This window comes from Sycon ciliatum, chromosome 8 (genome assembly GCF_964019385.1).
Source record: "Sycon ciliatum chromosome 8, ocSycCili1.1, whole genome shotgun sequence".
Classification (NCBI taxonomy): domain Eukaryota; kingdom Metazoa; phylum Porifera; class Calcarea; order Leucosolenida; family Sycettidae; genus Sycon; species Sycon ciliatum.
This window is the reverse complement of record NC_088650.1, coordinates 12,392,660-12,408,365: the sequence shown is the minus strand read 5'-3', so window position 1 is coordinate 12,408,365 and position 15,706 is coordinate 12,392,660. Positions and strand designations below refer to the sequence as shown.

The 15,706-nt window shown below is 46.2% G+C and overlaps 1 protein-coding gene across 1 annotated transcript; it reads right to left on the bottom strand.

Moving 5' to 3' along the window:
* Positions 1-2,729: 2,729 nt before the first annotated feature.
* LOC135823462 (uncharacterized) lies at positions 2,730-15,492 on the bottom strand. The gene is made up of 4 exons (XM_065336311.1): positions 15,267-15,492; positions 7,404-7,452; positions 5,582-5,647; positions 2,730-4,132 (listed from the first exon to the last, which is right to left on the bottom strand). The coding sequence occupies exons 2-4, from the start codon at positions 7,414-7,416 to the stop codon at positions 3,552-3,554; spliced, it is 660 nt and encodes a 219-aa protein (XP_065192383.1). The 5' UTR covers positions 7,417-7,452; positions 15,267-15,492; the 3' UTR covers positions 2,730-3,551.
* Between the last annotated feature and the right edge of the window lie 214 nt (positions 15,493-15,706).

Sequence of the window (15,706 nt, the reverse complement as noted above, 5' to 3'; positions counted from 1 at the left end):
AATATATTTTAAAAAAAAATCCGCCCGCCCGCCCGTAAAAAAAATGTCCATGTTAGTCGAACCACACACCTTCTTTAGTTTGGCCTTATTGATTAATTTTATGAATGCACTTCTCCAGTAGTACATGTCGTGTAGGGTGTTGTGACCCCACCGGCCACCGCCCGACCGACATCTTTCTAGAGTCCTGCGTACTTGCTGCACCAGAACATACAATATACCAGTACATGTAGTACTATTTGTACCAGTGGTACTATGGATAGCTAAAATAAAGGAAACTCACCTTTTTGTCAATCTCCCAGAATGCACTGCTCTATACCGGATACCAGTAGTGTTACAACACTAGAATGTCCAACTTCACGTCAGGATTGCAGACGAAACTAAAGAGCTCCAACTAGTATCAGTCTGCTGAGGTCAAGAAGACTTTGTGCTAAGATCTTTCGCTATTCAAACTCAAAGTGGTGGCATGTCACGTCGAGGCGTTGACGGACAAACTATGTGAAGGTGCCCACTGACCCCAGGCGCTGCATCTGCCGCCTAACCTGGGTGCAATCAGCCATGGTGGTGGCCAGGCGCAAGTGAAACTTCCCAAGCTGTTGGTGTTTCTCAACACAATTAGATTGCCATTTGTAACGCGGCGGTACGAATTGAAAAACATAATTTTCTTCATGTACTTGTAGGTAGTGGCTCATTCACACACGGCACACACGGCACATGCGGAAAGGACTGTACTACTGGCGGAACGAGACGGTTATCATGATTCCAGTGGCAGTGTAGATTTTTGGAAGCAACAACCTGAACAGGGAACTAAAATTATTATCATTACTTTCGGCTCCTTTTTTTCATTTCGTTTAGTACGGCAAATGTACTTCGTCTAGGGCGTGAGACATGGGGGGGGGGGGGGGCTGTTCCTCCTGTTTATCGGATTTTTGTTCTTCTCGGCACGGTGCGGAAATCATACCCCATTTCTTCAACCCCGGTGTGGAAAAGCCGTAAGGTAAAGGTAAGTTTGCACGTTCGCGTAACAACCGGCGAGGCAATTGGTGCAGTGTTGTTTGTGAGCGTGAGGATTGTGGACATGTGGATGGTATCCTGGGACCACGAGTACGATAGCTCAAGCATGCACTTCCGCGTTTTAGCCATCAGACCAGACCTTGGCAGGAAGATGAGGAGCTAGCTGCAGAGCCAAAGCCCATCATTCTGAAAACCGTGCTCGAACTTCAAAGCTAGATCCGGTCAAGACAGGTTTCCAAGGCCGGAGGATCCGCCGTTTTCTGAATGAAGGGCGTTAAAGGGGAAGTTAAGGCAAAAATTAAAATTTCACCAGTTGTAGTCTTCGGGGTGCTGAGTCGAATGGTCTTGGTCCGAGGAAGCTGAGACGCTCCCTTCCTGCTTGAATCCCAATCGAACTCGCGCACTTCCACCGAAACTGGGTGACTGCGCCCTACGAGATGGGGATTTGTATGCAAAATGTCACTAAAAGCGCCATTTCGTTCTTATAAAAGCACGGATGACCGCGATTGGCCCATATGTTGTAGTCTTTTGGACGCTGAGTCGACTGGTTTTGGTCCGAAAAGGCTGCGATGCAGCGTTCCTCCTTTATTCCCAATCGAACATGGTTGAAGAAGCGGTCACGTGGTCCTGGGTGCCCAAATCACCTGGTCACCACGCCAGCAGGTGACAACTTTCACACCAAGGTTCAACTCGAGTTCAACTCGAGTGACAGGACTGCACCCAAAAAAGGTCAAACAGGCTAGTAAGTTGTACCCTGCAGGCACGGTGACCAGGTGACTGGTGTACGCAGGAGCACGTGACCGCTTCTTCACCCATGTTCGATTGGGAATAAAGGAGGAACGCCGCATCGCAGCCTTTTCGGACCAAACCCAGTCGACTCAGCGTCCAAAAGACTACAACATATGGGCCAATCGCGGTCATCCGTGCTTCTATAAGAACGAAATGGCGCTTTTAGTGACATTTTGCATACAAATCCCCATCTAGTAGGGCGCAGTCACCCAGTTTCGGTGGAAGTGCGCGAGTTCGATTGGGATTCAAGTAGGAAGGGAGCGTCTCAGCTTCCTCGGACCACGACCATTCGACTCAGCACCCCGAAGACTACAACTGGTGAAATTTTAATTTTTGCCTTAACTTCCCCTTTAAAGCCGGATGACCGCCCAGACCGTGATACTGGGTAACTTTTTTCACTACTGTGAATGCTGCTGTCTGATGATCGCTCCGATGCGTGAAACTTTAAGTTACAGCTAACACAGCCCTTCGCCTCTGTTGTGTGGGTATTTTCACTATTAATTATTTCCTCACTTCAGAATAGAAAACAAGGTACCGTGCTCGGGCGATTAGCGCCCCTGGGGCACTATTCAAGAGAGGGCATTATTTTTTCATTGCTGGTACATTTGCGGATTACTGTACCTATCAGAGGCTCAAATCAGTGCACACTGCATACGAGTACATGCAAGTATTACGTGTTGAGAGTTTTTTGTTCGACCGACCCGGACCGAGAAATAACCCACTGTCCTCACCAATTACAAGTGAAATTAGACCGAGGAAGGACGGTGCTAGATGAACAGTGTGAATTCCAGTACAAGTCATGTACATGTACCCGATCATTGCAATGAACTTCAAAGTGTGCCTAAAAATAGACGAGAAATTAATGGCAAAATCGACTGGCCACCTGTATAATGCTTTCAATAACAAACGTGTCCACTCTTCAATGATCGTTGAATGTGCAACAATTTATAAGTTCCCAATTTCAAGTTTAAGAGCGAAATTAATGCCGTCAAGTCTAGAAGAATATGTCCACGTGTACATCGATACACTTGTATTTAAAAAACAACAATAACATGAATACATTCACCAGCAACGGCAGAGTACAGGGGGTGTCGGAAGGTCTTCAACTTTGGTGCAGCTATGAAGAAGTAACGCCACTTCCCCTGTGAAAAAAAGTAGAAATTCGGGCCCAAATAGTCCATATCAATTTGCATTGCTTCAAAATTCTCAAGACGAAACTAATGGTGCTTCGTTGGCCGCACCTGGCGCACCGGGCCCGATACCCCAGCACTGTAAAAAACTGGCATAATAAATATTTTTATCGAATAAGATTTGGAGATTCTGATCCATGGATAGCACTACTCGGTGGCGCCTACATATGCTGGAACATTCATTGGCATAAAAAATAGAATAGAATGAACTAGATATTGTCATTCGGAAACTGCAGGAGGTCGAGCAGGGGAATTGCTTTGAAAATACAGTGCTGGCCAGAGAAACCCAACCTCATGAATAAAGTAGCGCCATGTTTGATTGCACAGATCAGAATGTGTAGTGCTAGGGCTGCATAGCGCCCGGCGCTATTTTAATTGTGAGATTGGATTTATTTGGCCAGTATTGTAGATCCACGGCGACGGAGCTCAGTGAGAGCTTACCCACATGAGATCGTCTCAGTTGGGTCATGACATCATCATAACTGGGTCATGACATCATCGTAACTGGATCATGACATCATCGTAACTGGGTCATGACATCATCGTAACTGGGCCATGATGTCATCGTAACTGGGCCATGACGTCATCGTAACTGGGTAGGCCGGACTTATCGAAACTATCATCTATAACTGCTCCTGGCCCTTGGTACGGCTCTACACTTGCCATCCTACGCAGTGGAATCTCCACTACAGGTGGATACGTTGGAGCTGCGGTGGCTGGGGCAACGCTCGTGGAAAACAGTCGTTGATCAACAGGCCGAACTGGAGCTGACTGGAATGGCACAGGTGCAGCTCCTGCTGCCGGAGGTGATGGATACATGGGTGGAGCGGCTTCCGTGAATCCGGGATCACGCGGCTGTGCGAACGCTTGCGGACCGGAACTCCCTTGACCTGCGTGTCTATTGGACGTCTGCCCATCAGCAGGAGTGGGCCCGCCACTGCCAGCGCCAGCCTCAACATCAACACGCTGCTTTGCAACGAGTGCCCAGATACAACCTGTGACCAATAATAGAACTCCCAAACCAAGGATTGAGCCTCCAGCAGCAATGAAAATCCGTCCGTCATAGCCTCCGACACCGATAGCACCGCTTCCTATGAAAAGCAGGAAGATGCCAACTGATGCCATTCTAGATTGACAGCGGTCTGTGAAGGAGAAATATCACAAAATGAAGAGAGAACAGACAAATTCTGAGAGCAGGAAACAATGAGATACACAACGATACACAGAAAGACAGCTGGACAGAGATTGCACGGCACACACACACATACACGCACACACACACACACACACACACACACACACACACACACACACACACACACACACACACACACACACACACACACACACCGCACACTACACACACATCCACGAACCCGCAACGTCTCGATTGGAAATCGCTGCACATACCACTGCACCATATGGGACTCACACATGCACACACACCAACGCGCGCACGCACACACACACACTCGCACATATACATTATGCACGTGTGTGCACACATCCACATCCAAATGCATTCATAGACAAAACGCACCTGTACAACCAGAAAAGGAGACGCACTATATTGAACGAAAGTGCCGCTTAGAGATACTGTTTTATGGAAGATGAAACGGAGCAAGACGTGTCAGGGGCACTGGAACTGCTACTTCTAGCTATCGTGGAGCGTGGCTGGTGAACTGTTCTTGCTGGTGGCTTCAGATGTAGCATGGTCTAGTCTGGTCACAAGACAACCCTACACTTAAAACATGCTAGTCCTGACTCCAGCATTCGGTGCACTCTCGTAGTCTGATCTCAAACCCAGCGCCACCATTGTTCATCCCCCCCCCCCCCCCCCCCCGTCCAAGGAGAAACAAATAGGACTGTACTTTCCCTTTTAACACGGTGCATGGCTCAGTTACATAGAAAAGCCGTAATACATTAAAACCTGTAACCAAAGACCACCGTGACTAGCGACCAGCCTGGTACTACAGTAAAACCTGTAACTAAAGACCACCGTGACTAGCGACCAGCCTGGTACTACAGTAAAACCTGTAACCAAAGACCACCGTGACTAGCGACCAGCCTGGTACTACAGTAAAACCTGTAACCAAAGACCACCGTGACTAGCGACCAGCCTGGTACTACAGTAAAACCTGTAAGCAAAGACCACCGTGACTAGCGACCAGCCTGGTACTACAGTAAAACCTGTAACTAAAGACCACCGTGACTAGCGGCCAGCCTGGTACTACAGTACAACCTGTAACCAAAGACCACCGTGACTAGCGGCCAGCCTGGTACTACGCACCACTTCGCCAGGCATGGACGGACTCACATTCATATAATTATTATTGCTGTGCGGTACAAACCTCTAAATAAGGACCACCTGCCACTAAAGACCGCTTTTTCTGGCCCCAAGGGGTGGTCGTTAGTCACAGGTTTCACTGTAATTAAGTTTTAAAGCAACATCTGGTGACTGTTGCTATGTGAACAGCCAATCAGCAAACTAGCAGAGCAGACATTAGTCCACAGTAAAGACCAACTTCTGTGCTAGCTGGACGAATGTCACACAACGCACGTTGGCATGAACAGCAGCTCAGCAGACTCACATTCATTGCCCGCTCCATGACCACCACCATCACCACCAGCTGCCCTGGCACGCCGACGGGGATTGACTGCAAAATGGCACACACACACACACACACACACACACACACACACACACACACACACACACACACACACAACCACACACACACAAATTACAAGGTTTCACACAATGTGCAGATACCAATACCAAAGAGTACAATCATCATGCACATGCTGGATAAGCATTAGAAATTCATTTCTTTACAAGAACTATCCAGTGGCATTGCGTACTGAAATGAGCGGTTTTGCGAATTTGCTCATGAACTTGCGTTTTCATTTTGGGGGTCTATATACTCAGACATACAGCTGCAACCAATATGGAGTTCCAAGTCAACTAAAGTGGTCATGTCGTCCTGAAATACTCTGCAAATATACACCTGTTTTTTTTTATCTCAATCTCTGGACAGCTAGCGGTTTAGACATTGTTAGGTCTACTCAGCAGAGCTCAGTTAGTAGTAGTGGTAGTAGTATTCTTTTACTTACGATCGGAAAGCCTCGACAGTGATAAACACAACTCTCAAAGAGTTCGGGTATAAGGGCACTCCACGAGTAAGGACACTTTTCCGATGCCCCGCCGAGTGTCGTTATACGCAACGTTGACTGTATGTATCTCGCTCTCTCAGATGGTGGCTTGGGCACAGGTGAGAACATGACTCGTTGCACTCCAAACAAATGATGGCTGGAGCGAATATTAGAACAGGCTGAGTACCGTAGTGCTTCTGTCTCAGAATCCTTGCATGCATATGCAGTGCAGGCGCGTACGCAGGGTCACCTCTAGGGGGGGGGGGGGGGGGTTCCAACCGAATCAGAAACAATGAGTTTAAACCCTTTTTTAAAAGAGCCCTAGGAGATTTTCAAAATTATGCATTTTTCGTGTTCCTTGGACCTTAACTTCAGTTCTTCTCACTCAATCTTCATAATCTTGGGCTGCCTGGAAGTGGAATGGTATCCACGAGAGGAAGAGAATGAGGTCGACCATGATAGCCAGGACACTGCAGGCGCGTAGCACCGCTGTTGGAAGTGGCCTGGGTGCATGGGGGGGGGGGGGGGGGGATCGGGGGTGTCACCCGGGAAATTTTTGAAATTTTAAAGGTGCAATATCCTGCATTCTCGGCACTTCTGGCATTGGTCCGGACTGACCGGACCGGCTGCTACGCTCCTGTACTGTACCTGTATATATATCCAGCGCTAGAGTGCAGCAACGGTGCGAAAAATGCCCTAAAAGCCCAAACGCGTTCTGCTTCAGCGATTTCGTTTTTCTCGATCGCAGAGTTTCGATTGTTTTGCTGTGTACTCTTGAGAATATCACAAGGGAAGCCCCTGCAAATTTGAGCAAGTCAACGTGACGAACAGTCTCAAACGCTCGATACTCAACACGCACTGTGCGAGATCGCGGCTCAACTTACGAATGATATAATCTCAAGAAACATTGCTCGCAGCGCTTCGCGAGTTGTTTCTACCGACAGCTTGAGAGTTTTCTATTCAACCTAGATAGTTAGATTGTTGAAATTGAGCGAGATTTGACTGAGTTACGATCTGTTGAAGTTTGCATTCTTGTCAGATCGACCGCGCGCCCTACCAAAAAATGCCCAAAAGCGTTTGTTCGTTTGGAACATTTGGGGGGTTTCCGGGCAACGGGAACTCCTCACCCACCCCACCCCCCCCCCCCCCCCCCTGCGTACGTGCCTGCAGTGCACGTCTAACAAACTGGCAGCACTAGTGTACAATTTGCTGACTTTTAAAGGATAGTGCAGCCAGCTTGCGCAAACAGTCTAGTCTTACCTCGCCTCGGCATCTTGCTCAACAGGCGTCGTGGCGGTCACGGTCTTTCCTGTGCATGAGAAGCACACAGTGAGATACGGGAAAGTGCAATGCGACTGAGAATATCATGAGATGAGAAGACTCCCACGATGGCACTGATGCTGAGCAGAAAAAGTTACATGATTGTGTGTGTGGGGGGGGGGGGGGGGTGCAGGTGGGCGAACTGAGGAGGTGCCTTCCCAGAAATGTCTAGCGAATGTTTGGTGCAGCGGTGTAGGAAGCGGGGGGGGGGGGGCAAGGGGGCACCACCCCCATCCCAAACCTTTTGGGGGATGTAGGGCCGAAACTCGATCGATGTTACATGTTTGCACGCGCAAATGAGAAGCATGCAGATCAACCCGCAGTCATGCACTCAGATCGATCATAGTCAGAGCTGACCCTGCAGATGCAGTGGGATGCCGCGCTTGACAGGCCCAGAAACAGGCAGCAAGTCTCGACAGGTGCATGTGTGACCAGGCTCTGAAGCACGGTACGCGGTCACAGATCAACCCTTGGTGGTTTTCGCACCGTAGCTGCTGATGAAGAGTTGTTTTTCGTGGGCAGTTTCCTTCGGAATCGGAAAGGCAGGAGTACTTTGCTTTAGTCAGAGTCAGTTCTTCTTATTGCTATACCGCAGCGTTCTGGAGAAAACCACTTTCCAGAAGAAATCATCCTGACGAACTGTTAGTATAGTAGTTGAACTGTTCTCGGAGAGCAAAGATTTTAAGGTACGACCGCCAAAGTGTTGGGCGGTGGTCATAGATTTCACCATTCATGGGGAGAACTGAGCACGCGGCTTGCAGCCATCATTCAATGATCTCCAAAGGATAACACAAGGGTCAAATTAGTCATCAACAACACCGTCGTGGAAAATCCGTTATCAGCTGAACATACTACTTCTACCAGCCGCAGAGTTTTATCACTGGAAGGAGATGGGTCCGAGGTTCTTATAGTAGCTGAAATCGGGGAGTTCTTGGATATAACTTATAAGCTTATCCCTCTCTGCCTTTGCCAGTACGGTTTGCTGTGTGATTGATTCTCTTTCACCATTGCAGATCAATTTTGCTTTCTGGTAAATTCCCCTTTGGACTTTGGCCGGACTGTCAGTCGGAGCTACATAGTTTTTCAGTGGTCGCCACGTGCAATCTCTCCTGTTCAACATACCGGTACATTGCACATGCATAGCACTTCCTCTTGTCCAGATTTGAGTACTGAATGTACTCGGTTTTCGCGATTGCTCCATACAGGTCCAGTGCACGTATTTTATGATGTAGAGTGAAATATTTCGAAAGAAGTGACAGCACCAGCGCAGAGTGAAATACTTGAACAAATACAATTAAAAAAAGGATTTCCTGTCCCTGCGGGAATTTGCGGAAACATTCTCGATAACTTGCGCAAGAAATTGCGGTAGAAAACAACAAAAAACGCGGCAAAAAGTGTGCGGAAAGATGCGGAACTTGCCAGGAACTCGCGCAATTATTGGCAGAAATGCGGATTTTGGGCCAAATCACGAAATTTGTTCAATCCCGGTTAGAATCGCCATTTGCATACTGTGCAAATAACCTACATACAGGAATCCTGCAACAGGATCATGGAAAGCACTGTATACTGTGTGAAAAGTGCATAATAATGTAGAAAGAAGTGCAGAAGACTGCTTCTTCCACGTGGTTGACTCCTTTCGCGGATTGCAGTGGCCATTCTTGTCGCGCCAGCTAGTGTGCAGAGATATTTGCGAACAACAACACTTGTAGTGACTGGATCTGTCCATGCATCTGCTCCAATTCCGTTCTTCAGAACGACGTGCTGCTGTCCGACGGCCTTTCATGACGCGAATTAGGCAGCGCTGTTCCTTTCCGCTGAAATTGTTTCAGGACAGCTGCAGTGACTAACAACTTCTTCACTAGAAGATGAAGATATTGTCTGGCTTGGTCCATTGTGTGTACATGACCATCTACGTTTCGTTCATGCAAACGAGAGAGCTTGGAAGCTCAGGGCCCTACGCTATGCTTTTTTGCCTTGATGACCTAGACAAAAAAAGCATAGGGATGTTATAATTCTTATAAACTTCTACTTTTTTGTTTTTAGACATAACCTGGGATTCGAACCCGCACTATCGCCCTGCATGCATCCCCCGATACACTTCGCATACATACTAATTCTTCCAAGTTGCTTCACGTTATGATCTTGTATTTGAAATTCCTCTTTGAATTTAGAAAAGCGATCCTGTCAGCTTTTCTATTATTGTGTTCACATGGCAAGAAAAACGACACCGCTATGCTACGTAAGTTTCTACGTAAGGTGCTCGGTATTTCACTTAGGCTACGTAAGTCTCTACGTAAGGTGCTCGGTATAGATCTACCAACGGTTGGTAGCCGCGTGCTGTGCACGTGCACGGCAGACATTGTGTTGCATGCAGTGCAGTCCGTGTTCGGATGTGCATGCGCGAGGAACTTCCTCCTTTGGAACTGCTTCTTGTATGAGCTGTTTCGGATACGAGTATTTCGTCTCCTAGATCCTGGCCTGGCTTATTTCGTTTCGGCGCTGCTGAGACCTCCTTTCGCGGAATATTACTCAATATCGACAGGTAAGTTGACCAGTTACCTTTGATTCTTTTGCTTGTGTTGACTCTTTCATTTACGAAAAGTGTGCTCATTTTGGGCGGAATGCAATAAATAATGGAAAAGCTGGCAGGATCTCTTTTCTAAATTTAGCTTTTCCGCTGCCGAGGCCCCCTTTTACGGAATACTCGATGACAGGTGATCTCTGAGTTGACCGGTTTCCTTCGATTCATTTGCTTATGCTCACCCTTTCATTTACGGAAACGTGTGCTGATTTTATTCGGATTTAGATCCATTTTTATCTCTTTGCCCTTGTCTACAGTGTGCGAAGAACGCGAGTTCACCTTCTTGACGGTAAGGCTTATGTTAGATGTGTTGTCGAAATACTCATATTCATTGTACATTGGCACGTTACAAGTAAGGCACTGGTCAGTGGCATACTATCGTTGGCAGTTCCCAATCTGGAGGGAAAGGTTCAAGGACCCATTGACCGAGTTTGCAAAATAAATTCCCATATCAGGGAAAATCTCCATTGTGGAGAGGTTCAGTAAACTTGTATGATTAGATTTGTTTACTCGAGTCTGGGATGTTTGATTTATTATTTTGTGAGTTCCGCCGAGATTGCACTGCCCCAAATGAAGTTTCGTGCCGCCAAGGCAAGAATTACGATCTGCAATCTGCTTGTAGTACCTGCAAGAATGTGCTGTACATGTATCGTACTTTCTCTGTTGCTGTTTCAGTTGCCGTCATGTTGCTAAAGAAACGTTCAGTAGAGAGGTTCTGCAAAACGAAAATTCGAACGAAGTTTCGCGACAGTCATTGCGAAAGTGTGTACGAATTTTTGCACAAACTTTGCGTTCTGCACGTTTTCGTAGTTTGCGCGGGCCAAGTGCACGTACGCCATGACCCGATCTCACGAAAGTGTGTACGACTGTTCATTTCGCGTTCCCTGCAAGTTTCGCGTCCAAAGTTGCGAAAGTTCGTGCGAAGTTTCGCACTTCAGGACGTGGAACGACTGTTTGTACGCATTTTCGTTTTGCAGAACCTCTCTAGTCACTCATTTGTTTCATACGAGACGAGTCAATGAGTTGGTGTGCCTTAGAATCTTTCGCTGTAGAAGAAATCTATTCGTATGTCTATTGGAGAAATAATTGTATTCACTGGTTATAAAATAGGTTAAGACAAACTCACAGAATAAATACCATCGGTCCCTTGGTGTTCGTCCTAAAGAGGTTCGACTGGATATCATTCATACTCACCAAAAAATGTGTACGATTCTATTATTATGGAGTGCCTTGTTTATCTCTCAGTACCTCCAACCATAGCCTTGCCCCTTTTATCCTCAGGATCAGTGTAGTTGTTGGAACGAGGTGTCGGACTCAGCAATGTATTTGTTTACATTTTAATACATGTTTATTGTTCCTCCTTTGCTGTGTTGTTTTAGAAAATCGTGGACTAACAGTTTGAAGTCATTGAACTACTTCCAAAAGTTGTATCGACATCAACAGGGTTACGATTTCAGTGCAATATGGTGCAGGATGACCTTATCACGATAACCCATGATTATAGACCATTATAAACACAGAATCAACAAAAACATCTGCGACACGCACCTGGTTACATTTCTCAGATAAATCTGATCGAGGGTGGGGAAATCTGAAATATCTGAAAGGCAAGACAATTTTATGACAGAGTCATGAAATTCTGCTACAGCAACATGCACAGAATGACCTCCGTATAAAAAAGGTATCACCACGGTCCACCACTACTCACATGTATCCCCGCAGAAGAACATGCTAGTCCCATTTTCTGCAAGAAAAGGCTTGCACATCAATGCGTATAAATACGGTATTGATATGATGTGAAGGCCATCATTTACAAATTGATAATAGGGCATTTCATTGATTGGTGACAGAAAAAACAGAAGAAATTATAGCAATAAAAACTGCTTTATGGCAGTTTTCTAAAAAAAGTTATTGTGTTCTAGTCCATGGACCCCGTCTAAAAAGTAAGAAATTAACGAAATGTGATAGCTGAAAATTAAAATTTCACACAAAACCTCACAATAATCACACACAGAATGAAAAGCTACATGTAGAAGACCTTTTCTCCTCGTGATCCTCTTTCCTATGCATGCATGTTGCCAATTGTTGGTGGAGTACAAGTTTAGTGTTGAAAGCAGCATTTCAAGTGTTGTGATTATTGTGAGGTTTTGTGTGAAATTTTAATTTTCAGCTATCACATTTCGTTAATTTCTTACTTTTTAGACGGGGTCCATGGACTAGAACACAATAACTTTTTTTAGAAAACTGCCATAAAGCAGTTTTTATTGCTATAATATGCATTGTGGCCAGCCGTCTTTGATTGTACGGTACGGTACGGGACAGGTACAGGACAGGTACGGTCGAGGGTAATACGACACCGTCTACCGCCTTGATGACGGCAAAAAAAGGATAGGGATGTTATAAAATTTTCAATTTTCCTATTTTTTCAGGCATTACCTGGGATTCGAACCCGCACTATCGCCCTACATGCATTCCCCCATACACTTCGCATTCATACTCATTCTTCCAAGTTGCTTCACGTTATGATCTGGCGTTTGAAAGCCCTATTTGAATAGTGCGGCCAGTTGTATGTGGTCAGCTGTGTTTGATGGTACGGTACGGGAGACGGGACAGATACGGGATAGCGCCAGGCGTGACACAAACACACAAACACCAAACGAGAGAGCTTGGAAGCTCAGGGCCCTGCGCTATGCTTTGTTGCCTAGCTCATCGTGCATGTTGTTAGAACTAATGGAAATGCTTTTTCCTTTGATTAGCTACATCATTGTATTGCAAAAACGTTTCAATGAGATACTGAAGTACAAGTAACGCCTTCTGCATAGCTATGGGACCGGCGCTGACTCTGCCGATCACGGGCGTTCTGGAGTCGACGGGATGTCTGTCCTGACGTTTCTTGGGACCGGCGCTGACTCTGCCGATCACGGGCGTTCTTCTTCTTCTTATTATACTGACGGCAACTAACATCCATTCTGATTGCATTTACTCGTCTCCCTACTTCGTATTTTTTTCAGAAAATCTCCCCATACAGCAGGGAGTCGTTTACATAATATGACTCCCTGCTGTATGGGGAGATTTTCTGATTGCATTCACTCGTCTCCCTACTTCGTATTTTTTTCAGAAAATCTCCCCATACAGCTGGGAGTCGTTTACATAATATGACTCCCTGCTATAGTCCTACATGACTGTATATACGTTTTAATTACTCAATCTGATACGTTATAATTATTATGCTATCAGCCTACATGTGATCCCCGGGCTGGTCGACAGGCGGACCAGCCAGCCTGCTAGTGGGTTCTCGGCCTCGCACACAAATCCACACAAAATGTTACTGCACTGAATGCATTCCCCCGATACACTTCACATATATACTCATTCTCTTGATGGTACCGTACTCTTGATGGTACGGGACAGGTAGGGGATAGCGCCAGGCATGTCGATGGCACAAACAAACAAACATATAGTAGCCTGCTGTCTTTGCTGGTACGGTACAGTACGGTACAGATACGGGATAGCGACAGGCGTGACACAAACAAACAAACAAACAAACAAACAAACAAACAAACAAACAAACAAACACCAAATTAAAGCTGTGTGGACCCTGGCTAGCGCCAGACGTTACTGAAGTAACGTCTTCTGCATAGCTACGGGAATTAAAGCTGTGTGGACCCTGGCTAGCGCCAGACGTTACTGAAGTAACGTCTTCTGCATAGCTACGGAAATATAATGTTAAATGATCAGCATGAGATTTCGAGCATTTTCACAACATATCAGTGCATGGGGCTGCATTTAGATAATTTTAAGTCCTGGGTAATTCGAAGTTGGAGCCTGGCAATTTGAAGCTCGAATTAAAGGGAGTCTACCTGTACTACAAAAAGGCCAGAATATCCGAATATAAGGAGATAAAACGAAGGAGCAAACCAAAAATGGATGAAGTGAGAGAAAAATAACAATCCGAAATAAATTCTGCAAATACTTTTGCCGAACTCATAATCAAACTGATTGAAACGTTTTTGCAACACAATGATGTAGCCAATCAATGGAAAAAACATTTCAATCAGTTCTAATAACATGCACGATGAGCTAGGCAAAAAAGCATAGCATAGGGTCCTGAGCTTCCAAGCTCTCTCATTATTTCATTACATAGAAAACTGTGGGCACAAGTTATGCGATCGAGTCCACCAACTAAACCAGATTTTGAACAGTCAGATGTGCACAACCTAGCACAGAACTGACAGGGAATACTGAGACATTCCACGGCATGAAAGTCAGCATGGGCACTGCTCGATAGTGCTAACCAACGGCCTTCCAACTTGGAAGGTTCATGGATATTAGACTAGATTATTAATGCTAATTCCAAAGAGGGGAATCGCATAACTTGCAGGGGCGTCACCCGTGATGGGCACGGGGGCACGTGCACCCCCTAAAAAATTCGACCTTGGACGGCTTGGTTTTTTGCGAACTCCTGGTTGTGAAAAGTGTAGTGCTGGTGGAATCTACTAATAAACTGCATGCACTAGTTGTACTGCGCTGCCGCGATCGCGTGAGTGCATGTAGCGAGTGCATGTAGATGTACATGACCGATTGTACTAGTGCTCTAGTACTACTGCTACTTCGAAGTACTAATTTAGTACTTACATGTACATGTACCTACTACGCGCGTACGCGTGCATGTATGCGCAGCGCTGCATCCTTTGTCCTTGTGCTAGAATCTACACGCGCGACGGCGTGCATGCCGGGTGTTTGTTTGAAACAGAAGAAATAAAATTTAATTCAGTGTGGTCGCAAGTAAGTTAGTCAGGTCACCACACTTGAAGAGTCTTTGGAGCTGTTTCCTCTCAAAATGTCGTCTTCTCGAAAAAGGAAAGCGTCTGGCCAGCTCACTATCAGCGAACTTTTTCGTGTTTTCCTGTGTAAATTTTTCCTGTGCAAAATTCCTGTCCACCCCCCCCCCCCTGTGAAGGGGTCCGGTGACGCCCCTGACTTGTGCCCACAATTTCCCAGGTTACAAATTTTTCCTTGGTGAGACATAATTTCTGCAGTGCAGCTTGCACAGATACTGCACAGATACTGCACAGATACTTGAAATAGTCTGAGTAGGTCTAAAACTAAAACTCTGTGCTGTCGTTGTTCAGCGAGCCTCACTAAGAAGTAAGATGTAAGATCAGTCTCCGATCACGGCGCGCTTGCTGTATAAGCGCAGCAGGATGCAAAAGAAAGCTCACCTTGCTATGGCTATCGCCCATAATGCGTCTCTCCATAGCGTCACCCGGCTGGTAGCGTAACAACGCTATGAGTACCAACTTCTCGTCCGGATAGCAGGCGAGAAACTAAACAGCTCCAACCGACTTGTAAGTTGTAGTAGTCTGCTAGTATGAAGAAGACTGTGCGCTAAGTTCTTTCTTGTCCACGCCATGGCTAGGACTACATTTTTCTAGTCAAACTCAAACTGTCAACATGTCACGTCGTCTGCGTTGAGTCGTTGACGGACTAAAAATTCTGGACGTAACAATATTAATCAGCGTAAATCTTACGTCATGTCCATTTCACCCCTGTGTTTCGGAGAGGCTTTGGTCAGGGATCCCGGGAGTCGTAAAAGCCCAGCTTTTACGACTCCCTGCTTTTTTGGTGTCTGTTGCATGCAGTGTTGATTGATTTGCCTGTA

What these genes read in the sequence shown, in the direction of transcription:
- LOC135823462 (XM_065336311.1), bottom strand. An exon ending in TCATGGAGCGGGCAATGAAT is followed by an intron (nt 4,133 to 5,581) that starts GTGAGTCTGCTG and finishes TCTCCTTCACAG; the next exon opens with ACCGCTGTCAATCTAGAATG.